General features: G+C 57.9%; 1 protein-coding gene across 6 annotated transcripts in view; it reads right to left on the reverse strand.

Annotated features, from left to right (window-relative positions):
- Positions 1 to 24,549, reverse strand: part of EHMT1 (euchromatic histone lysine methyltransferase 1) — a 137,581-nt gene that overhangs the window by 23,955 nt on the left and 89,077 nt on the right. For 4 of the 6 annotated variants that reach the window (XM_021081200.1, XM_021081199.1, XM_021081197.1 and 1 more), the window contains 8 exons: positions 24,288 to 24,419; positions 22,278 to 22,423; positions 16,440 to 16,583; positions 15,176 to 15,402; positions 12,952 to 13,125; positions 11,961 to 12,043; positions 10,712 to 10,818; positions 1,719 to 1,841 (listed from right to left, as the gene is read on the reverse strand). In XM_021081200.1, the coding sequence (XP_020936859.1) occupies positions 1,719 to 1,841; positions 10,712 to 10,818; positions 11,961 to 12,043; positions 12,952 to 13,125; positions 15,176 to 15,402; positions 16,440 to 16,583; positions 22,278 to 22,423; positions 24,288 to 24,419 (1,136 nt within the window). The remainder of the gene's footprint in view (positions 1 to 1,718; positions 1,842 to 10,711; positions 10,819 to 11,960; positions 12,044 to 12,951; positions 13,126 to 15,175; positions 15,403 to 16,439; positions 16,584 to 22,277; positions 22,424 to 24,287; positions 24,420 to 24,549) is intronic. The other 2 variants (XM_021081202.1, XM_021081201.1) reach the window with 1 other exon arrangement.

A 24,549-nucleotide genomic window follows, 5' to 3' on the forward strand; every position in this document is an offset into this window, starting at 1 on the left:
CCACAGCCCCCACGGGCCCCCCCCGCTGGGGTCAGCTCCTCACTCTCTTGAGCAGTGTCCTTTGACGGACAAAAGGTTTTAACCTGGGCGAGCTCAGGTTCTCTATGCTTTCTCTTGTGCTCTGCACTTCTGGTGTCAGATCTGACGTCCTGAGTATTCTCCTTTCTCCTCGCAGAGCCGCATGGCTTTGGCGGAGGTTTCCCAAGTCTTGGTCCCCTTTGAGTTAACGTTGAGCACACTACCTGCCGGGGCCCAGCCTCAGTCTCCTGGGTGTGGACACCGCTCCTCCCACTGGGTGACTGTGGCCCCAGGACACCCATCACGAGGTCCCGTCTCCGAGGGTTTATTTCCGGCCGCCCTGTTTTTTCCTGTCCTGTATGTGGTTTAGCTCCATGCAGGCACCTCACCAACTTGACTATTGAAAACTCTGCCAGGAAGTCAGAAGTGGGGCCCCAGCTTTGGTTTTGTTTTTCTTTTTTGGCTGCCCCGTGGCATGTGGAGTCCAGGCCAGGGATCAGATCCAGGCTGCAGCTGCGACCCACACCACAGCTCTGGCACCACCAGATCCTTAACCACTGCCGATCCTGCTGCGCCACAGCAGGAGCTCTCAGCTTTGCTCTTTTGCAAGATTGTGCTGCTCTTCAGCGTCCTCTGAGATTCCCTATGAATTGGGGATGGTTTTCTATACGCTGTAACCAATGGACTGGGATTGGGACAGAAATTGCACTGAATCTGCAGTCTGCTCTGGGCAGCAGCAACATTTTAATAAGGCCGGCAGCCCCTGGCATCCACGGATGCAGAGCCCACGACCACAGTGCACATTTTCTACAAGGGACTTGAGCATCTGTGGGTCTGGTAACGGGAACCAACCCCGGCAGGTGCCTCAGGACGGATTTACTGTCCGCTTCCAGTCCACGAGCCAAGGGGACGTTCTGTCTTTAACTACTTTCAGCAACATTTTAGTGTACACATCTTTTGCCTCCTTTCGTTAAGTTTGTTCCTGAGTATTTCTTCTTCTGATGGTACTGTAACTGCAACTTAACTTCCTCTTTGGCACAGTTCACCGCAAGTGTGTAGAAACACAACAGAGGAGCTCCCCTTGTGGCTCACAGTAATGAACCCAACTGGCATCCATGTAGACATGGGTTCGATCCCAAGCCTGGGTCAGTGGGTCAGGGGCTCGGCATTGCCATGGGCTGTGGTGTGGGTCGCAGGCACGGCTCAGATCTGGCGTTGCTGTGGCTACAGTGCAGACCAGCAGCTGGAGCTCGGATTCAACGCCCAGCCTGGGAACTTCCATTTGCTGCAGGTGCAGCCCTAAAAAGACAAACGAGAAGAAATACAACTGATACTTCTGCACTGATTTTGTACCTTGCAACTTTCCTGGATAAATTTATTCGTTCTAGCAAGTTTCTTGGCGGTCCTTCAGGATTTTCTACGGCAAGATCAGGCCACCCATGAGCAGAGCTCACTCCCTCTCCAGTCTGGGGGCCTCCACTTTCCCCGCCCACCTACGTGATCAGGACAGAGGGCACCCGGGCCCCTCTGCACGCAGGCGCCTTGTCAGATGCTTGTCTCCAGCTGGGCACAGGGGACCCAGTGCTCCTGAGGAAACTGGGAACCAGGCGAGGTGAACTCACTGCTGGGATGTCTGGCGGCCCCAGCTCCTGCAGCCGCCGCGACAGGGAAGCGCGGGAGCGCCTCTGGGCAGGAAGTACCTTTGGGTCCACGAGCGCGCCGGCCTTGATGAGGTATTTCACCGCGTCCAGGTGGTTGTTCTCCGCCGCCTCCATCAGCGGGGTCCTCTGGTCCTCCGAGCAGGTGTCGATGTTGGCGCCCGCCTGGAGAAACAGGGGACGGCTCAGATGTGAGCGCGGCCGGCGAGGCAGCGACCCCAGGCTCAGACCCATGGGAACGAGGGATCTGGGGCCCCGGTTAAGTCTCTATCGACCGTGCCTGGGCTCCCGAACCTGGATTCGGAGGCACGGTTGTCTGCTCACCACAGGAGCACTTCGGCTCCAGGCAGTGTGGTAGAAACCGCTCGTCGCACACCAGGGACGACCCTTTAGCAATAAGCAGGGGAGGAAGGGGCCAGGGCCTGGGCGAGGCTGGCCGCGCAGGCGGCGACCTGGCCCGGAGTGACCACACCCCAGTGGCCTCACGGGTCCTTGCTCTGTCTCGCCTAACACCTGCCAAAATAAACTGAACAAAAACTCACTTGCAGTGTATACTCTAGAGCGAGTCCTAATCCTTTCACAAGTGTGGGTTAAAGGAGTTCCCGTCGTGGCGCAGCGGTTAACGAACCCGACTAGGATCCATGAGGATGCGGGTTTGATCCCTGGCCTTGCTCAGGGGGTTAAGGATCCAGCATTGCCGTGAGCTGTGGTGTAGGTCGCAGAGGCGGCTCAGACCCCACGTTGCTATGGCTCTGGTGCAGGCCGGCAGCTGTAGCTCCGATTGGACCCCTCACCTGGGAACCTCCATGTGCTACGGGTGCGGCCCTAAAAAGAAAGAAGAAAAAAACAAAACAAAACACAAGTGTGTGTTAAAAATTATGAACCAGTAGGTACACATGGATGAATCGTGTCTGAACTTAATTTAAGAAGCCCAGCTTCAAAGCGGGCTGTGCGCCAGGAGCAAAGCATCTGGGAGTTGAACCTTTTCCATACTGAGGAGAAACTTCTCAGCGATGCACGAAGGGCTCCTATTTACAAGCTGAAAACAGCACCGTCTCTAGTACTAGCAATAAAAACCAACAGTAACCCAATTTATAAGAAACTTTAAAACAGACACAGATGGTACACATGGAAAACCAGGGGGCCGAGATGGTCCAGGGAGCTGGAAGGAGACTCGGCCGCCCGCATGGCCGCAGAGCTGAGGTCAGAGGGCAGGGGAGTTGAGGTAGGAAATGGGCTGGGGCACAGGTCAGATGGCCCAAGCTCAGGGCAAAGTGGAGCCAGGATTCCACAGCAGCTAAGTTAACAGCTGAGTCTGGAACATCACACGCAGGGCAAGGTGGGGTCCGCGTGGCACTGATGAGGCCGAAGGCCGGTGTGGAGCCGGCCATACTCAGGCCAGGCTGCACAGGGCAGGGGCGCCCTCTGCCAGGGGAAGGCCAGGTGCTGCCCGTGAACTGGGCGCGTGCCCTTGGCAAGGCTCCACCCTGACCCCCCAAACCCACCAGAGCACAGAGGTGGGGGGCAGCAAAAGCGGGTGTGAGCGCCTGGGCCACAGGCCCCCCAGGGGACAGCCGGGAGGGCAGGGCCCGCATCCGAGAGGGCCAGTCTGCCTGAGGAGCCAGAGCAGAGCCTCGGGCCAGTGCTGCACAGGGTCAGGTCGGCAGACAGAGACTCAGGAAGTGTGAAGACCGCGTGCATCCCAAATCGAGCCAGTGCGGAGCCCCTCACAGCACACGCCGGCCCCAGGCCACACCAGCAGTCAGCCCAGCGGGTGACCGTCGCCAGGAGGGCGGGCAGCCGAGACGACACGAAAGGGCTCTGCGACGGGGCGGGAGGAGGCGGGCACGACCCAGGGCCTTCCCCTGGGGTGGGGGACACCTCACCCCACAGCCCAAGGCCATGGGCCCTGGGGTCAGTGCTGCAGCTGCCACTCTGTCCCTCACTCTGGGCCTGGTCGCTGCTAGAAAACGCACCTTCTTCTATTAGAAGATGCCTCGTGGGCTCACGGCCTGCTCAGCATTTAAAAGTGAAGCAGACAGGACCCAAAGACGCGACGGCAGGGCCGAGGGCACAACGGCGGCGGAGCTGGGGGGCAGATGGAGGCGCAAGAAAGAGATGGAGGTGCAGGACAGGAGCCAGAGCAGTAACCGTCAGTGGGGGCAAGCCTCAGGCCTAGGAGGGGAAGCTGCCACGAGTGACCCCGTGGTGGGGCGCTAAGACCGCATACGCCCCCCGTCCAAAGGCTGGGGCCTGCGGAGACCCAGGGGTTCTCGTGTGTGCCACCCAGTCCACCCACCACGACGGTGTGCCACCAGCACGGGAAATCAGCTGGGCGCCCCAGAGCAGGTCCTTCTGAGTCCAATTTCACTCTGTCACTTGAACTCAATGACCGCCCCGCGGCAGCCGCCTGGCCGAGCCGTCTCCAGTGAGACCTCGGAAGGACAACCGCCCTTCACAAGGCTCCCCCACCGAGCCGCCAGCGGGGCCGGGGGAGGGCACAGAGCCAGAGCCTCCCGGAACAACGCCCCGGCTCCAGGGCAAAGCAGAGGAAGCCAGGGCCGTCTTTCCTGCTCGGGTTTTGGGAAAAGAAACAGGAACAGAAGCACAGCCCCCGAGCTGAGGGAGTTCGCCCCGAGACGCCGAAGCCACCACCAGCTAACCTGAAGGGCTGCCAGGTGGGCACCGCTCCAGGCCCAGGCCGAATGGCGACGGGGCAGCGCTGGGTTTCCCAAAATACGGAAGATACATTTCGCTCTCCACACCGAAGGCAGAGCCCCCGAGCTCGGCCCCAGGCCGGTCCTCACAGGCACAGCCCTGCCTCGGGACTGGGCCCCAGGCCGCAGCCCTGAGCCTCTGCTCTTTCACTGAAATGCACGCCGGGTGACTCAACTGGTGTGAGGGTTGGGGTGGACCGAGCTGAGCTGAGCGCAGAGAAACACAGGTGCTGTCACCAAGGAAAGGGGACACGGTGTCTCTGGGGAGCAAGCAGGTCAGCTTGGCTTCCTCTGTCATCATGTGCTCACCAGGATGCTTCCGTGTTACTGAGGCACGCTCTCTCGCGCTCTCACACTCACAGACTCACTCACACACATTCACACACTCACACACACGTTCTCATGTAAGAAAAGCTGGCGGGGGAGGGATGGGCCCTGTCAAAGGTGCGACGAGCCGCCGTCTCCAATGGAAGCAGCAGTCAGGAGAAGGCGGCTGCTCCCGCCACAGAGAAGGAAATGCAACCGTGAGGGGCGGATAAAGCCGTTCGAAATAAAAAGCGGGAGACGGAAACCAACTGCACCCCGAGCCCAGGCCAGGCGGGCCGTCCGCCGAGAAGCCCCACCCCGCCCCCCGGCTCTAGACCCTCGCGCCGCTGGAGGGCCTCTCCCCAGATCCCCCGCAGTCCCGCTGCCTCCGCTGGAGCTCCAGGCCCCCGGCAACACCCTGCGGCTCCCCCTCCCTCCCCCGCCCGCTGTCCTCCCTCCTCCGGCTCCCGCCTTCATTCTCCCGCCCCCTCTCCCTCCTCCGGCTCCCTCCTCCCTCCTCAGGCTGTGTCAAGACGGAGAAAGACAGAACCAGAGCAACCGCTGGGTAAGAAAGGAAAGCACTAGACTTCCAATAAAATAAGGAAAAAAAGAAATGAAACACATGTCAACCCAAAGAAAGGGGCAAAGGCGAGAGAGAAAGAAATACTTGATTTAAGAGCCTGAGAATCAAAACTACAACTCAAGGAATGACAAATAAATGAAAAATGTGAGCAGTCACAGTAAGTATAACCTAAAGCTTCTAATAGACTACCAAGGCTGCCGGGCCTGCTGAACGTCTGCTGACACACTGTTTGAAGAGGTGCACCCAGGAGTTCCAACTGTGGCCCAGGGGTCAAGAACCCAACTGGAGGAGCACGCGGACACATACCACAGACACCAACAGACATAAGAGGAGAAAGTGATGGGAAGAGAGTCACGCGAGGAGGCGCTAACACCCCACTCACATCCACGGACGGGCCTCCGACAGAAACCAACGGGGCGACAGAGGCCCTGAACCACCCAACAGAAAAGTCAGACTTCGCTGATACTGTCAGGACATTACATCCAAAACAGAGTAGTCATTCCTCTCGCGTGCACATGGAACACTCTCAAGGACTGACCACACACCGGGGCGCAAAGCTCCCCTCAACAAGTTTAAGAGTACAGAAATCATTTCACGTACCGTCTCGGACCACGATGGCATGAAACTAGAAATCAACCACAGGAAAAGAAATGAGAAAAAACTAACCACATGGAGACAAAACAACATGCTGCTAAAAAACCAATGGATCAGTGAGGAAATCAAAAAGGAAATTAAAAAATACCTCGAGACAAATGATAATGAAGACACATCCACACAAGATCTATGGGATGCCGCAAAAGCAGTGTTCAGAGGGAAATTCACGGCGACATAGGCCTTCCTCAAAAAAGAAAAATCTTCCATCGACAACTTAACCCACCACCTAAACGAATTAGAAAAAAAAAGAACAAACAAGACCTAAAGTCAGCAGAAGGAAGGAAATCATAAAGATCAGAGAGGAAATCAATAAAATAGACTCAAAAAAAAATAGAAAAAAAATCAATCAAACCAAGAGCTGGTTCTCTGAAAAGGTAAACAAAATTGACAAACCTCTGGCCAGACTCACCAAGAAGAGGAGAGAAAAACCCAAATAAACAAAATAAAAAATGGAAAAGGACAAAGCTCAAAGGATACTACAGAAATACAAAAAACCCTAAGAGAATACGATGAACAATAATACGCCAACAAATCTGACAACCCAGGAGAAATGGACAACTTTCTAGAGACTTGCAGCCCACCAAAACTGCATCAAGAAGAAACAGATCAACAGAACAGACCAATCACTAGAAATGAAATTTAATATGTAATAAAAACACTCCCTACAAACAAAAGTCCAGGACCAGATGGCTTCACAGGCGAATTCTACCAAACATACCAAGAGGAACTTATACCCACCCTCCTTAAACTTTTCCAAAAAGCTGAAGAAGAAGGAACGCTCCCAAAGACATTCTATGAAGCCGCCATCACCCTAATACCAAAACTAGACAAAGATACCACCAAAAAAGAAAACTATAGGCCAATATTTTTGATGAATACAGACATAAAAATTCTCAACAAAATTTTAGCCAACCGAATCCAACAACACATAAAAAGATCATACACCACCACCAAGTGGGATTCATCCCAGGTTCACAAGGACGGTTCAACATATGCCAATCAAGCAACATCATACACCACAGTAACAAAAGAACAGTCAAAAACCACATGGTCATCTCAATAGATGCAGAAAAAGCACCTGACAAAGTCCAACATCCCTTCATGATAAAAACTCTTACCAAAGTGGGTACAGAGGGAACATTTCTGAACAGAATCAAAGCCACTGACGACAAACCCACAGCAAATACAATACTCAGTGGAGAAGAGCTGAAAGCCTTCCCACTCAAGTCTGGAACAAGACAAGGATGCCCACTCTCACCACTGCTATTCAACATAGTGCTGGAAGTCCTGGCCACAGCAATCAGACAAACACAAGAAATAAAAGGCATCCAAATCGGAAGAGAAGAGGTAAAACTGTAACTGTATGCAGATGACATGATACTATGTATAGAAAACCCTAAGGACTCAACCCAAAAACTATCGGAATTGATCAATGAATTCAGCAAAGTAGCAGGATACAAGATATTCAGATATCAGTTGCATTTCTGTATACTAAAAATGACATGTTATATGGAGTTCCCGTTGTGGCGCAGTGGTTAACGAATCCGACTAGGAACCATGAGGTTGCGGGTTCGGTCCCTGCCCTTGCTCAGTGGGTTAAGGATCCCACGTTGCCGTGAGCTGTGGTGTAGGTTGCAGACGCAGCTCGGATCCCGCGTAGGCCGGAGGCTATAGCTCTGATTCGACCCCTAGCCTGGAAACCTCCACATGCTGCAGGAGTGGCCCTAGAAATGGCAAAAAGACAAAAAAAAAAAAAAAAAAAAAAAAAAAAAAGCATATTATATAAGGAATACAAAAATACAATACCTTTTAAAATCACACCCCCCCCAAAATTAAATACCTAGGAATAAGCCTGACCAAGGAGGTGAAACACTTATATGCTGGGAATTATAAAACATTAATCAAGGAAATTAAAGAGGGTGCAAAGGAATGGAAAGGTATTCTATGCTCCTGGGTTGGAAAAACTTACATTGTCAAAATGGCCATACTACCCAAAGCATCTACAGATTCAATGCAATCCCTATCAAATTACCCATGACATGTTTCACAGAACTAGAACAAACCATCCAAAAGACCACAGAATTGCCAAAGCAATCCTGAGGAACAAAAGCCAAGCAGGAGGCATCTCTCTCCCAGACTTCAGGCAATATTACAAAGCCACAGTCATCCAGACAGTGTGGTACTGGTTCCAAAACAGACAGACAGACAATGGAACAGAATAGAGAACCCGGAAATAAACTCAGACACCTACAGTCAATTAATCTTCGACAAAGGAGGCAAGACTATAAAACGGGAAAAAGACAGTCTTTTCAGCAAGTGTTGCTGGGAAACCTGGACAGCTGCATGTAAATCAATGAAACTAGAACACACCCTCACACCATGCACAAAAACAAACTCACAGTGGCTGAAAGACTTAAACATAAGACAAGACACCACCAAACTCCTAGAAGAGAACATAGGCAAAACATTCTCTGACATCAACCTTACAAATGTTTTCTCAGGTCAGTCTCCCAAAGCATCAGAAATAAAAGCAAAAATAAACCAGTGGGACCTAATCAAACTGGCAAGCTTTTGCACAGCGAAGGGAACCAAAAAGGAAACAAAAAGACAACCTATGGAATGGAAAAACATAGTTTCAAACAATGCAACTGACAAGGCCTTCATCTCTAAAATACACAAACTGATACAACTCAACAGCAAAACCACCAACAACCCAATGGAAAAATGGGCAAAAGACCTGAATACACATTCTCCAAAGAAGATATACAGATGGCCAACGAGCACATGAAACAATGCTCAACATCCCTGATTATTAGAGAAATGCAAATCAAAACGACCATGAGATACCACCTCATACCAGTCAGAATGGCCATCATTAATAAGTCCACAAATAAGTGCTGGAGGGGGTGTGGAGAAAAGGGAACCCTTCTACTCTGTTGGTGGGAGTGTAAGCTGGTACAACCTGCCTAGAAAACAGCATGGAAGTTCCTCTGAAAACTATACATAGAACCACCATAGGACCCAGCAATCCCACTCCTGGGTGTATATCTGGACAAAACTTTCCTTGAAAAAGACACATGCACCCGCATGTTCATTGCAGCTCTATTCACAACAGCCAAGACAAGGAAACAATCCATATGTCCATCGACAGATGACTGGATTAGGAAGATGTGGTATATACACACAATGGAATACTACGCAGCCGTAAAAAAGAACAAAATAATGCCACCTGCAGCAACATGGATGAAACTAGAGACCCTCATACTAAGTGAAGTCAGTCAGAAAGAGAAAGACAAATACCATATGATATATCACTTATATCTGGAATCTAACATACAGCACAAACAGATCTTTCCACGGAAAAGAAACGCATAGACGTGGAGAAGAGACTTGTGGTTGCCAAGGGGGAGGGGGAGGGAGTGGGATGAACTGGGAGTCTGGGGTTAGCAGATGCAAACTCTTGCATCTGGAGTGGATAAGCAATGAGGTCCCACTGCAGAGCATAGAGAACTAGATCTAGTCACTTGCGGTGGAACACGATGGGGGATAATGGGAGAAAAAGAATGTCTATGTATGTGTGACTGGGTCACTTTGCTGCATAATAGAAATGGACAGAACACTATAACCAGGTGTAATGGAAAAAATAAAAATCACAATTTTTTTTTTAAAAAAAAGAACCCGATTAGCATCCATGAGGATGCAGGTTCGATCCCTGGCCTCACTCAGTGGGTTAAGGATCCAGCACTGCTGTGAGCTGTGGTGGAGGCCAGCAGCTGCAGCTCCAATTGGACCCCTAGCCTGGGAACTTCCAGATGCTGCAGGTGCGGCCATAGAGGAAAATCATTTCTTAAATAAAATAAAGTAAAACAAAGAGATGTGTCCGTACAGAGCCGGCAGCATGAGGCGAAGCTGGGAGGACCTAAACCTGTGGGCAGGGCCTCAGAAAGCGCCCCCGGCAGCAGGCTCGATCTTCGATACGGCCACTGTCCGTCCGTCCGTCCGTCTGCAGGGCGAAGAGAGGGGTGAAGGCAAGACCGCGGGCCAGTGAGGACACGACGGGGCAGCTGCGACTCCAAAGCAGGAGCGGCAACGTCCCTCAGAGGCCCACCGGGCACCGCCACGCCGTCCTCTCCAGACACCAGAGCCACCCCCGAGAGCCGCCCCACCCGGGAACCACCAGCAGTTCAGCCCTGCCCTCAAAGGCCCTGAGCGACGCGGAAAACCGCAAACCAGCCGAGCAGCGTGAGGCCTCACGGCGCCGAGGGACCCTCCAGAGTCGCAGGAGAGACGCAGAGGCCTCAGGGAAGGCGCCCCCGGGGGTGAGAGGAGACGGGATTTCAAGACCTGAGAGGAGCCGAGGGTCTCGCTGAGAGCACTGCCCCGAAGCTGGGCTCGCAAGACCAAGACGGGGAGCCAGTCGGGCCAAGAGGGGCTCCAGGAGAGACCCGGGCCCGGGCAGGTCCCTCCCGAACCACAGGGCCCTTCAGACCCTGGGTGACAGGGGCCTTCCAGAAGGAGCCAAGGTAAGGAACTGGACTCAAAACGAGGCGCCCGGGCCCACCAAGACCCCTCCCCACGGCCAGGCGGCGGCGCGGAAAAGCCAAGACAAACTGCAAGTCACGAAAGAGCGGGGAGCAGCAGGCCCGGCGCCAGGGCGGCGGCAAGTGGCAGGAGAGGCGGCGCCAGCTGCCCCCGAGCCCCGTCTGCTGGGCCGCCGGCGCCACGGGCAGGGCCGGGCGCCCGGCACTGCTGGCTCCGAGGAGGCCACGCCCGACCTGGATCAGCATGTGGCAGATGTCCACGTGGCCGGCCTCCGCCGCGGCGTGCAGGGGGGAGCGCTTGTTCTGGTGTTCCATCTTGAAGTTGGGGTCGATGCCGTCAACTGCGGAAGACAAGGGGGTGCGTTAGCCGGGGTGCAGCCGCGGGGACCGGCAGCCATCTGCGGGGGCGGGGCGCCAAGGCCCCCCTCGCCTGTCCCCGCGCCCCGGGCCTGAGGACGGCGCCCCGTGGGGAGCAGGACCGCCGGGCCCTGAGGGACTGCGGCGTGCTGGGCGCAGGGCCGGCCTGGAGGGGACGCCGGCGCGGGGCGGACCACGGAGCAGCGAGGCAAGCTCGGCGCCGCAGGTCTGTGAGGAAAATGATGAAAGGCGCCACTCCGCTCAGCGCAAAATAAGACCTTTCCTTTCTCGTTTTTCAGAGCAAACCGTTAAGATCCTTTCCTTACTTACTGTCGAGTAAAGGGATTTCGTTTTTTCGTTTTGGCCACACTCGTGCATGTGAAAATCCTGGGCCAGGGATCAAACCCATGCCTCAGCAGCGACCCGAGCCTCTGCAGCGACAACACGGGGTCCTTAACCCGCTGTGCTCCATGGGAAAACTAAATAAAGGGATTTTACTCTTTACCTTTAAATATTTATTTATGTATTTATTTTTGCTTCTTAGGGCCACACGCACAGCGCGTGGACGCTCCCAGGCTAGGGGTCACATCGGGGCCACAGCTGCTGGCCTGCACCACAGCCACAGGAACGCCGGATCCCTAACCCGCCAGGCGAGGCCAAGGATCGAATCCGCGTCCGCACAGCTATTCGCCAGGTTTGTTACTGCTGAGCCACAACGGGAGCTCCCTAAGGAAGGGATGTGAAACCACCTCTTCCCAGCCAGAGAGACCAAGCCTGCAGCCGCGAGCTCCGAATCAGCTCATGTCTCCTGCTCAGCACATCTCTGGGTGCTGGAAGCCTGTGACGGCAGGTACGCGCCCCAGAACACAAGCACAAACGGGACATGAGCACTGTCGACTCTGTCCGCACAGCTGCTACTTCCACGTCACCACAACAGGCGCGGTCCCGTCTCGTCGGTTCGACTGCATCTACGTCTCTTCTTGGGTTGATAACCACAAACTCGGTCTGTCCAAACATGGGAAATTCCCAGAGAACACTCCTCGCTCCACGAAAACCACACACACGCTCAGGCGGACGGCCAGTGGGCAGCGCGGGTGGGGACCGGCTGCTGCCCCCCGAGACCTACCCAGCATGAGCAGCACCTTCTGCAGCTCCCCTTGACGGGCCGAGAAGTACAGCTGCTTCGGGTGGAAGCGGAGCTTCTTGGGCCTGCGGAGAAAGCACGGGATGGCCATGAGCACACGCTTCCCCGGCGCGCGCGCGCGCGCACACGGGGCACCTGCCGAGTCCTCAAGGTCGAGGATGCCACGACCACCAGGCCCAAGCACGTCGCCACAAAACAACAGAAAAGAGCCTCTCTCCTTCGCCCACGAGGAGGACGGCGCCCGCGGCCTCTGCACTCTGTGCGGGCACAGGGCCAGCCATTTCCCTACAGCAGGAGGGGAAGGGGTGCGAGGGGGGCAGCGGGTCACACCACTCTGCCCACCCTCTCCTCAGCAGAGTCTGGACCTGGTGAGTGGGGCAGGGGCCGGGCAGTTGCCGTGAGAACAGGGCGGAAGCGAGGCTGGAGGCGGACAGACACAAAGCCTGGGGGGACTCAGGAACCTGTCCCAACAACCAGAATTTCCAAGGGAGGGAGACGCACACCCAGCCTGAGCCAACCCTGGAGCCCGTGACCAGGGGACACCTGCATGGTCGTGGGGCCCTCCTGCACAGCCAAGAGCAGGCCGCGGTCTTCAGAAGCCGCAGGTACTCTGAGGGGCCACTTGGTCCCCTCTCATTTCACAGATGAACCACAGGCAGCACCTGCTCTAATGCCCTGAGGTCAGGGCCACAGGCCACAGCGTCCAGGAGAAGGTGTGCAAGAGCCCCCAGACTGTGCTTGCTGTCACTTCCAAGAGCCCCTCTGCTCTTGGTCTAACGGTTTCAGAAAACCACGTGCCGACACGTGAATGGTCCCACCGAGCAATACTGAGGAGAGCCCTGGAAAGGGTTTCAGGGACCTCCTGGGAATGCCCGCGACCGTGCTGGGGTGCAGACACTGGGACGGGTGGCCCTGGCCAGCACCGGACGCGCAGAGGGCCAGGGCACGTGCGGGGGCCGGGGCCAGGCCTTACTTCTCCGAGTCCAGGGCGATGAGCGCACTCTCCAAGGTCTCCTTCCCGGGCCCCTGCGAGAGGCCGGGGGCCGGCTTCCCCAGCCCCACCGGCCCCGTGGGGTCGAAGCCCTCAGGCACCCGCGGGGCTGTGCTCTGTGGCTTGTCATCCTCTGAGAGCAGGGGTCCAGCCGCGCTGCGGGAGGAGGAACGAAATGGAGGTCCAAGTGTCAGAGACACAGAAGACCCCCCTTCTCATGGAAACCAATGGAAACGTGGACTGCGGTTTACTCGGCCCTCCAACCGGGCCAGTCTTCCAAGAATGAAAATGGCCTCAGATTCCCATCCTCTCTGCTCAGCCCTGCATGGAAGGGTCCAGATTTAGAAGCAAATTCCCAGAGAAAGGGACATTCAGAAGTGAGGGCAGCTCTTCCAGGACTTTTGGCCAAAGGTTCAGATTTGCTTTAGCAAGTGAACTTCAGGTTGAATCTATAAAGTCCACTGCCCTCCTCAATTCAAGGATGTTCCCTTGGAATTTTAGAGGACTTTAAACATTCAATTTGTAGATTAATATGATTAACACAGAATGCGGAAGAATCAACACCATTCCAACATTCAAACGTGCATGTCTACACCTCGAGCCTCTTAAGCGGCCGTCAGGGAAGCCTTACACTGCCCTTCCCCGTGCGTGGTACTGGCTGGTTCTCCTAGGGAGCGGCCGGGTCCCGCTGCTGTTGTGGGAGGCTCACCATCGCCCTGGTTTCTATCCGGACGCTGCCGGCGGGGAGGGAGCAAGGCTTCTGACACCTCTTCTTATCTGATCCTCTGTTTAGCTCTACTCATTCTTCAGCTACTTCTACTCAATTCTTTTAGCGCAAAAACCGTATGTGTCCAACATAAATCTTCTCTTTCAGGGCGCCTTCTCTGTGCTCAGCTGGGGCCTCCAAACATAATGCAGCAAGGGCAAAAGCTATGGCAGCTAACGCTCGTGTTCCACAGCACACACGGATACTCCCAGGTGGAGATGGGCAGAGACAGGTACTCAGAGGTAGAGACGGATAGGGAGAGGTACACACAGGTACAGATGGATAAGACAGGTACACAGGTAGAGACGGGTGAGGACAGGTGAACACAGTGGAGATGGGTGAGGACAGGTGAACACAGTGGAGACGGGTGAGGACAGGTGAACAGGTAGAGACAGGTGAGGACAGGTGAAGAGAGTAGAGATAGGTGAGGACAGGTGAAGAGAGTAGAGACAGGTGAGGACAGGTGAAGAGAGTAGAGATAGGTGAGGACAGGCGAACAGGTAGAGACAGGTGAGGACAGGTGAAGAGAGTAGAGATAGGTGAGGACAGGCGAACAGGTAGAGACAGGTGAGGACAGGTGAAGAGAGTAGAGATAGGTGAGGACAGGCGAACAGGTAGAGACAGGTGAGGACAGGTGAAGAGAGTAGAGATAGGTGAGGACAGGCGAACAGGTAGAGACAGGTGAGGACAGGTGAAGAGAGTAGAGACAGGTGAGGACAGGCGAACAGGTAGAGACAGGTGAGGACAGGTGAAGAGAGTAGAGACAGGTGAGGACAGGGAACAGGTAGGACAGGTGAGGACAGGTGGAGAGAGAGGTGAGGACAGGTGAGGAGGACAGGCGAAGAGAGTAGAGACAGGTGAGGACAGGTGAAGACAGTAGAGACAGGTGAGGACAGGCGAACAGGTAGAGACAGGTGAGGACAGGTGAAGAGAGTAGAGACAGGTGAGGACTGGTGAACAGGTAGAGACAGGTGAGGACAGGTCCACACAGTGGAGACAGGTGAACAGAGTGCAGACGGGTGAGGACAGGTGAACACAGTGGAGACGGGTGAGGACAGGTCCACAGAGTGGAGACGGGTGAGGACAGGTCCATGCAGGCAGCAGTGTGCAGGGATCGACACACAGGTAGGCACCCACAGGACGTCAATACAGATGTGTCAGGTGCATCCTAATGGCCCCCATGGGACCACTGCACGGGACAGGGACCCTGCGACACCACATCAATCAGGACGGCCTGGACACGTGCAAATCACGGCAGGACGCACCCGCATGCAGGGGGCGACCTCAGCGGCAGACAACGGGCGAACCTCCGACCTCCTCACAGGTCAGGGATCTCGGCCAGCGAGGCAGCTGGGAGACTTCCAGAAAACTGGTGTTGTCGGTAACAGTTAAGGACAGACCTTTCCAGGGGCCCTTGGACGGCTCGGCTGGAGGCCATACCTGCCTGTGGTGGTGTCGGCCCTGCCCTCCACCGTGGAGCTCTTCTCCTGCCCGGGGGCCAGCGTCACGGTAGAGGTCGTGTCTGCTTTTGCGATGGTCACCTCTTTGGCCTTGGAGGTCTCCTCCCCGCAGTGGGGACAGTAGCTGGCATTGTTGACACGAGAGGCACAGTCTTTGTGGAAACGGTGAGAGATGCTGCTCTCAGGCTGACATTCCATAAAATTACCCTAAAAGCGGGAAGGTGAGAAATCCTTTTTTTCGGTATTTTTTGTGTGTGTGTTTTAGGCCGTACCCACGGCATATGAAGTTCCCAGGCTAGGAGGTGAATCGCAGCTGCAGCCACCAGCCTATCCGACAGCCGCAGCAATGCAGGGTCTGAGCTGCGACTGCGACCTACACCACGGCTCACGTCAACACGGGAGCCTTATCCCACTGAGCAAAGCCAGGGATCAAACCCAGGTCCTCATGGTTCCTAGCTGGGTTTCTTACTGCTGAGCCATGACAAGAACTCCAGAACCCATCCTTTGGTTGGGCTAACACACGGATGAGCAAGCAGGGCCGGGAGGGAGCATCACACGGGGACAGGAGGCCACGCCCGGGGGCTCCCGGCCCTTGGCCGTGGAGGGGAGGCGCCCAGCCCAGGCGCCTGCGCACACGTCCTTTCGGAAGGAGAGGACGCCCCCCACCCCACGGAGGCCAAGGCCTCCCCCTCGGGCTGCTCTGACCAGGGCCACAGGCCGCGTGTGAGACCAGAGCCAAGGAAGGGCCCACGGAGGACAGACCAGAGCCGGACGGTCAGCACCGAGCCCTTCGGGTGACCCCTGGCACCGAGACAGAAAGGAAACCTCGAGAGGGGAGGGCCGCCACGCCCAGCTCTTCCCGGGAGCCAGGTCCCGGCGCAGAGGAGCGGCTCCCATCGTTCCAGCAGCAGGACAGGATGATCAGGACGGGGCAGGGGCGGCACAGGGAGGAAGCCCTGGGGGGCTCCTGGCCCGGGCACGCGAAGGGCCCACGGGAGCAGCGGCTTCAGGCGGCAGCAGTTACCCTGGCGGACGAGGCCACGGGCGAAGGAGACCCTGGGGACGTGGACAGGAGGGGCCGCTGTGTTCAGACACACGGGCGGCAGAGGGGAGCTGAGGCCTTGGGTTCACAGGCTGGAGGCAGGCGGCGCGTGGGGGCATACGCAGGGCAGGCCCAGGTCAGCAGCTGCAGGACCACGCCTGCCCGAGGCCTCATGCAGCTGCCAGGCTGGCCAGGCACTTACCGCTGTGCAGAAGTAGCCGCAGCCAGGGCAACACTGGTGCTTCACCATCCGGCCCCGGTGGTCTTCACACAGCACCAGGAGCGGGGCCTTGCTGGATGGGCGCATCAGCTCGTGCTTGACCACACTGTTTGTGCACCTGCCCAGCTGCAACCAGACAAGAGCAGGTCAGCTGGAGCGGCCGGCTCCCAGCAGCCATGCCCAGTGGCAGGGGGGCAAGGAAGGAATCAAAGGTGGGGAGGTGGGCCGCAGGTGGCCACAGGGCCACATCAGGAGAACGTCCTAGGCGGGCTGCACGGTCTAGACATCGAAGGGACCCAGGACACAAGGTGGGCGACCCAGCCGGGCTGGGCGGAAGGACAAAAGGGCCAGCGATGCTCGGGGCGGCCAGCGCAAAACAGACCTGGGACCCGTCCCGGCAGCCCTGCTGTCTCCCAGGCACCTCCTGACATGGGCGACGCCCCCACCGCCACTGTCACCCCCACCCCCAGAGTCACCACTTCTCCCGGATAGAGCACATGCTCCAGAGAACACCACAGAGCCCGGGGGTGCGCGGCCTGGAGGAGTCGCCGCCCTGACACCCCGTGGCAGCCCAGAGGCTGGATCAGGAGGCGGCGAGGCAAGGGGCGCGCGGGGAACAGAAGTTCTCAGGATCAGAAAGAAGGTGGAAGAAACGCGAGCTGCCTCAGAAGTGCCGCAAGACGGCCTTTGCACAAGCAAAGCGCGACGTCCAGCCTCGGGGAGAGGGAGCAGGAGAGATGCGGAGGGGGAGGACACGAGGAAGGGCAGAGCTGGGGCCGCCCCGCCAGCGACCCACGAGAAGGGACAGGAGAGGAAGCCGCGTGTGACCGCGGCCCCAGACCTCTGGCTCCCCAGGAGCCACGACGGCCACGCACCCTGCAGGAGGGAGGCCCGCGGGGCTGAAGGCCCTGCGGCCCTCGGGCTGCGGTCGGTGCCGCACACAGAGAGAACAGGCGGCAGTGCAGGAACCGTCAGTGCCGGGGAAGACGAGAGGCTGCACAGGGAAGGGACGGGGGCCAGCTCGGCTGTGACCCTTCCTGGGCTGCTGGGGACACTGTGCGAGGAGGGCGGGGCAGGGAGCTCCCCACAGCAAGAAACCTCAGACGGCCCATCCAAGGGGAGGCCGCAGGGCAGAGGGCGGGCTCGGGGGGCTGGCGAGGAGCCTGCGCCGCAGCCAGGCGGGGTCGCCACCAACAGGGGTGCCCAGAAGTCCTGCCCTGAAGGACGAAGCACCTCACACTGGGAGCCGAGGAAGAAAGCCGGACGGAAGCACCAGCAGAGAGACGACAGGGCCCAGAGGACGCGGACGGGGTCGCGGACAAGACGGAGAAGGGAACGCGCCGGGCGCCAGACGGACGGGGAGCCAGAGCAGAGCCCCGACGCCACGCCGCACCGCAGGACGGACGCCAGGAGCAGACAGGCCCCAAGGGACCAGCGGACGCACCCCCAGAGGAGACGGAGGACGCAGCACGGCCGCCCACCAGCACCATGAAACGCCTTCCAGACGAAGGCGAAGAGAAGTCACTAGCAGGCGTGCGCTGGGCAGGCCCCGGGCACGGGGAGGGTGACGGACAGAAACCACGCTCCGGGTGCATGTGACGGAAGGGAAACTAAGAGGACTGTACGTGTGTCAAGACGGCTGCTTACAAAACAGCGGACGCAGCACTGACGCCAATGACAGAGGCGGGAGGGGTTTGGACCCACGTCTCTGTAAGCGTCTCTTCCTTCCACGCCAAGTGCTAGGGCACTGGGGAAGGCAGGCTGTCCCCAGAGACAGGCACCACAACCCTGAGCAACGGCTGGAACGTTACAAAAAGACCTAAGTAATGAAGCCAACAGTGGAAGAAACTGGAACCATGAAAATTCCCACCCGAGAGGCAGAAACCGAAGGCACAGTTAGAACCAGTGGGGAACTCTTAGCACCACTGAGATCACAGACTGAAACCCACTGGGCTGAGGACCAGCTAAACGGGGACCATCCAAACACCTGAAAGACAGAGCCGGCAGGCCCCACGGGCTCCCAGGAGAGTCCACCCAACAAGAAGACGCGTCCCCGGACAGCGGGCCGAGCTGGGAGGCTGGGGGGGAGACGCCAGGACTACGCTAGAGCGTGGGCGCCCCACCCCCAGCAAGAGAGACGCAGATGCGCAGAAATCAGGGCTCCCAGTGTGCTGGGCGCACGATCATGTGTGTCTGTCAGGGCTTAGACACACACCCCAAAAGGCGACCTGCAGTAAAGCTGAATGGCAAAGAGACAGAGGGACAAAGGAACTGGTTCTGGGGGCAGCTACCAGCTGAAGATGAGGCAGCCTGAGCATCAGCAGGCGAAAAATACTTCTGGAAAAACGGCAACAGCTTGAGAATTTGCTGGGAGTTTCCTGGTGGCGCAGTAGGTTAAGGATCCAGTGTCGTCACTGCTGTGCCTCAGGCTGCAGCTGTAGCACGGGTTTGATCTCTGGCCCCCGAACTTCCACATGCCACAGGTGTGGCCATAAATGAAAATGAGTGAGTGAATAAATAAAACAGCATCTTCACATGTTTCAAAAATAACACAGGGGAGTGATTGAGAATAACATGGAATGAAAGGTAGTAATAAATTTTCATGGCAGCCTGATCTGAATGAGCTCCGTCAAAACAATTTTTTAAAGGAATTCCCTGGAATACCATAAAAAACTGAGAGAGCAACGACACAGCAAAACCAAAACCCTCAGACAACAGTGACGACAAAACCAACGGCCCAAGAGGCCAATGGGGGGAGTAGGTCCGTCAGCCCGAGACCCTGGAGACACGGAGGGAGGACCAGGAGGAGGGCGCCCGACGCAGAGTCTCATGGATCCCAGCCCAGAGGGCACCCGGACACCCAGAGGTTCTCCCTGGGTCTGCAGAGAGCAGGTACCCGGGAAAGGCCCCGCCTGGACCCGGGGCCAGCGTGGCCAGCCACCAGGACTCTCAAACCCAGCCTGCCAGGATCCCCTTCCAGTTGAGGGCACAAAGACACCAGGGCAAAGGGGGCTTGAAAGAGGACAGGACATGACAAGAGAAATGAAGCAAAGAGAAGTTGAGACTGGCGCTTCCTAAAAATCTCTGGTTTCAGTGACCTCTTACTACGGCGTCCCAACAGGCTTTTGTCCAAGGGGGGGGTACATCTGTTCATATTCACCATGTTAGAAATTAAGAGTTTTTTGTGGGTTTTTCTTTTGTTTTTTGCTTTTTAGGGCTGCACCCGCAGCACATGAACATTCCCAGGCAAGGGGTCGAAGCTACAGCTGCCGGCCTACGGCACAGCCACAGCAATGTGGGGTCCCAGCCATGTCTGCGACCTACACCACAGCTCACAGCAACACTGGATCCCTGACCCACTGAGTGAGGCCAGGGATCGAACTTGCGTCTTCACGGATACCAGTCGGGTTCGTTTCCGTTGCGCCTTAACGGGACCTCCAAGAGGTAATTTTTAAAATGTTAATTTATTTTAAAATAGCAATAAACCTATCATATGAGGCACGTATTTTAATGAAAAAAAATGACTTTTTAAATGTTCAATGGAAACGTCCTGGTTTTAACTGTTTACAAAACGTTAACGTCGAGTTTAGTAAGACAGCGGGTCTCATGCCTGCTCTGCATTCAGAGCAGACTCCTGTGGGCACTCTCCTTGGACACCAAGCAAAGCTCTACAATGGGAGTTTCTTTTTTTTTTTTTTGTTTTGTCTTTTGTTGTTTTTTGTTGTTGTGTTGCTACTTGGTGCTCCGGCATATGAGTTCCAGTTGAATGAGCTGTAGCACCTAGCTAGAACCACAGCAACGCGGATCCGGCCGCGTCTGCACCTACACCACAGCTCACACACGCCGATCGTTACCCACTGAGCAGGCAGGCCGACCCCACCTCATGTTCCTAGTCGGATCGTAACCACTGCCCACGACACTCCAGCATGGAGTTCTTAAAAGATCTGCTGCAATAACACAAACCCTCAGTCCACTGTCCGCCAGCTTTAGGGACCTAACTCTAGACGGCAAGGTGTCCTGCACTTTGAATGATTTTGTGACTCCATGGAAATCGCTCATTCCCTGAGTTGCACAGATCGTGTAAATGCACAAAACATCGCGGCACACGCTGTGGAAGAAGTGGCGAGGCACGCGACTCGAGCAGCCTCACTTGAAGGTTGGTCCCGACCTTGCGCAGCAGCCCCAGGGCCCGGCAGGAAGAGGGTCCTGCAGCCCAGGGGGCGGAGGGCTGCCGTCTGAGCCTCAACAGTCAGAGAAAGGGCGGCCTCATCAACCCCACTTAACTACGCGCCTTCATAATGGGTCCAAAGAGACACCAACGGTCAACCCCAGAAGATGACACAGAGCGTGACTCATCCCCTGAAAGACCCGGAAATGAAGAGAAAGGCTGGCGCTTGGGCCGTCCTCGTCTGAGACCTTCTGCCGAGCCAGGAAACGGCAGCGGAAACCGCCTGGCTCCTAAGCGGACGGTCACTCAGAAACCTCCGATGAGCGACGTGCAGGAGCGCCTGCCTCGTCGCGGGGCCGCCTCTGCATGAGGCGCAGAGGGAGGCGCCGACTCGGACCCAGGGCCACAGAGGCCGGCCATCCACCGACGGACCCAGGGCCACAGAGCCCAGCCACCCGACGGCCACAGAGCCCAGCCATCCACCGATGGACGGAAAGACAAGAAGGCAGATGAGCAGGGCGTCTGGGGACACGTGTTCAGACAACGAAGTGGTTTGAAAACACAGGCTCGAGACGAGGACACGGGCCAGGATGGCGGCTCCTTTCTTGGCCTTGCTGCGGGGTTCCAAGCGCCTACCCCAATGCACCTGTTAGGCCAGATGTGTCTTGTGCTGTTTTCTGGGTCTAAGCTTCCTCTTACCACCAAGTTTGGAGGCCCAATACCCTGAAGCCTGAGGAGATGAGCTTAGGAAGGGGCTGGAAGGCGCCAGGCAGCCCCCTCTCACCTGAGAGCGCGGGGGAGGGGCTCGCCCGCCCCACCCAAAGGAAGCCCGTTTTGGGGGACACGCGGCCACAGCCCCCCAGTCGCAAAGTCCCCAGAGACAAAGTGTGGGAGGAACAGGAGAGCTGCAAAGCCGCCCCTGCGCAACTTCCAAGCACACGGGGACCAAGGGCAGGACAGCGGGGACACACGCTGCGAGCAGGGGGCTGAGCCCCTGGTGGCACGGCCAGCACGACATCACAGCCCCAGTGCCTGGACAGCTCCAGCCCCACTCGCAGGGGCTCAGGGGGGCCGAGCCCAGGCCTGCAGCGGGCGGTGCCCAGAGGGCAGACGGAACGGGCTCGCGGCTCGGAGCCCAGCCGGCCTCCACGGGGAAGCCAAGCCTCAGGAGAGACGGGAAATTGCTGTGGTCTGGCGACGCGAGGCAACCTTCTCTTGTGCCTCAGACGGCACCGCTGGGATGTTCAGTGGCAAATGGGGTTTGCCTAAAATGCAGCTCAGAGCCAAGAGGGCCCGGGGAGAGGGAGGGACTGGAGAGCTGGCAGCGCCGCCACCACTGCTGCTGCAAGGCAGGGTCAGAGGTTACCTGCCGCTTCTTCGAGAAAAGTTCTTCTGAAGAAGGTAGAGGGGTCTGTGGAGACGCTGCCAGTGACAGAACACGTGCCAAGGCCACCAGCACCTCAGTCAGCTCTGCCTCTCGAGCTGTCCACGTCCGTGCCCAGAGCCAGGCAGAGAAGCCCGCGGCCCCCTCGCCCTCGCCCACGATCGCACCGTCTCCCTGCAGAGCCCCCAGCTGCGCTGGCTCTGTCGCCAGGGGCGTGACTGTGCGCGTGGGCGGCGGGGCCCCGGCGCTAAGAGGGCAAACCGCTCACCTGGTGATCCACGCTCTCTGTGGCCATGCACTGGTTGTTGGCCAGAGTGGTGATCTCTCGGCTTTTCGGGGTTTCCATCCGGCAGCTGCAAAGGGGCACCTCCTGGAGGCCGTCCGTCTCCCCCACGTCGGGACCGTTGGCCAGCCCTGCAGTCACACAGAAGGCGTGCGTGTCACCGCACAGCGTGGACCCGGCCCTGCGGCCCAGCCTGGGGGAGGGCCCACCGTGCGCCCCGGGGAGGGAGCCGGCACCAGCTGCTCTCGGGTCCTCTGCTTCCCACACAGGAGAAACACCTGTCTTCCTCGCTTGGCTTCAGAAGCACAGCCACAAAGCAAACACTCGGCTCAACTGGGAAGGGTCTGGAGGCAGCTCGCTCATTTCGCGTCTAGAACATCCCTCCCACAACAGCATGAAGAGCCCGTTTACTAGGCCGGAAAGGGAGCCGTGGGCACACCGCGGAGAAAACCGGACGCGGCGCGCTCCTCCGCGGGCTCAGCACAGCTCCCTCCTCGCTGGCCTGCGGCGAGGACGAGGCGCAGAGCAGCTGGGAAGGAGGCGACCTGCGGCCCAAAGGCCCCCGACCAACCACGCTCCCAGAGGCAGGCGCGCGCCGTGTCCCTGCCTGAGCAACAGCCGGGGAAGGAGGCTGGCAGGCCAGGCCCCGGCCGCCCCCTCCCCTGCGGAGGGCCCGAGGCCTCTGAGCCAGGACACGCTCCAGACGCGCGTCAAGGGCTCCCCGAGCTCGGGGTGACCCTCCGAGTGGCCTGCTCTGAGAGCAAAGCGGGGAACACGAGGCCAGACGCATGAGCACCACAGGTGTGAAGCCAGGCGCAGGTCTGCAGCGGCCGCTCAGCAGACCGCTTCTGAAACTCTAGCCCTGGATACACCCAAAGCGGGGGCGCTGGGGGGCGGGGAGCGCCGCCGTCTCTCCAGACCAGCATGTGGCTGGGCAGGCCCAGTGGATCTGCCCTCGGGGCCACCGACCGGGAGGAGGAACTCTGGGAAGCCACCCGACGCACACGCAGGCGGCCCGGCCGCGTCTCCGCCCTCCTCCAGGCCACTCTCGCCAGCTTGGCCCGGACTTTTACCAGAAAGGGACAGAGGCGGAGGCCGCGTCACTCACCCGCCAGCTCAGCTGAGACAGCGACTCGGGGCAGCAGGAGCCCCCCTGCGCTGGCCCCACCTCCGGCCCCCTCGGGGAAGGGGGAACTCGTACTACTCCTGAGACGCTTCTAAAAGAGGTTTGGAGACCTGAGACACGAGGAAGAAAGCGGGAGGCGGAGACCGCAGAAGAACCGCGACAAGCCCGCGCTCAGTGTCTTCAGCTAAAGAACCGACTTCCTCAGTTAAACAGGTGAATCAGATCCCTCCCGTGTTCAAACCCTGCAAGCTGGTCATGTCCTTTGAGGAACGAGCGGCTGGACTCTGACAGCAGTCAGCACCCCACGGCCGCAAAAGCCACAAGGTGGGAGTGACCGGGCTTGTACGTTTTCTCCACGTTGCATCTAAACAGACTTTCCAAGAGCCTCAAACGGCTCTGGATGACTTTTCACGACAAAGGTCTGCGCCAGGGGGGCACCTGAGTGGAGGGAGCACAGGGTGCGTGCACGGAGCGCTGCCCGGTGCCGTGCGCCTCGCTCAGCCACGGGCTGGAGCTGCGCTGCTGCGACCTCAAGGCCCAGGAGCGACCTCTCGGAGCACCGCCCACTGGCCGCTGCCTGGAAGCCACATTTCAACAGAACATCATCGGCCCAGAGACAGCGGAAAGCCATGTTATTCGCAACGGCGTCTGACCCCGCCAGGCCGCCTGCTCCGAGGACCCTACGAGGACGCCTCTGACTTCGGGATGACGGAGCGCGGCGGGACGTCAGCTGCCCCACCCAGGCCCGCCTCACTCGAGCACACTGGCCTGCGTCGGCTTGGCACCTCTCGGGTCACCTGACCCGAGTGCCCCGACTTCCCGCTGGGGAGCCACACACACGGGGGAGCAGCACCACGCTCGGCCGTCACCTTCCGTCTCCAATGGCAGCGTCCCTTTGACACGCAGATCCAGGGAGTCCAGGGACACCTCCATGTACCCCGAGCCGTCCCCCGGCGCCATCGGCTCTGCACTTCCTGAGGGTGACGCGCAGGCTTCGGAACCTGAGGTCAAAGGCACACATGTCAAGCACGGCACCCGGGCCTCGCCGTCGCGAGGGACGCTCAGGAAGCCGCTCAGACAACGAAGGACTCCACTGCCACCAGGCCCACTGCCTGGCTGCCGTCTCCCTGG

The sequence above is a fragment of the Sus scrofa genome, unplaced genomic scaffold (genome assembly GCF_000003025.6).
Source record: "Sus scrofa isolate TJ Tabasco breed Duroc unplaced genomic scaffold, Sscrofa11.1 Contig1206, whole genome shotgun sequence".
NCBI classification, from domain to species: Eukaryota; Metazoa; Chordata; class Mammalia; order Artiodactyla; family Suidae; genus Sus; species Sus scrofa.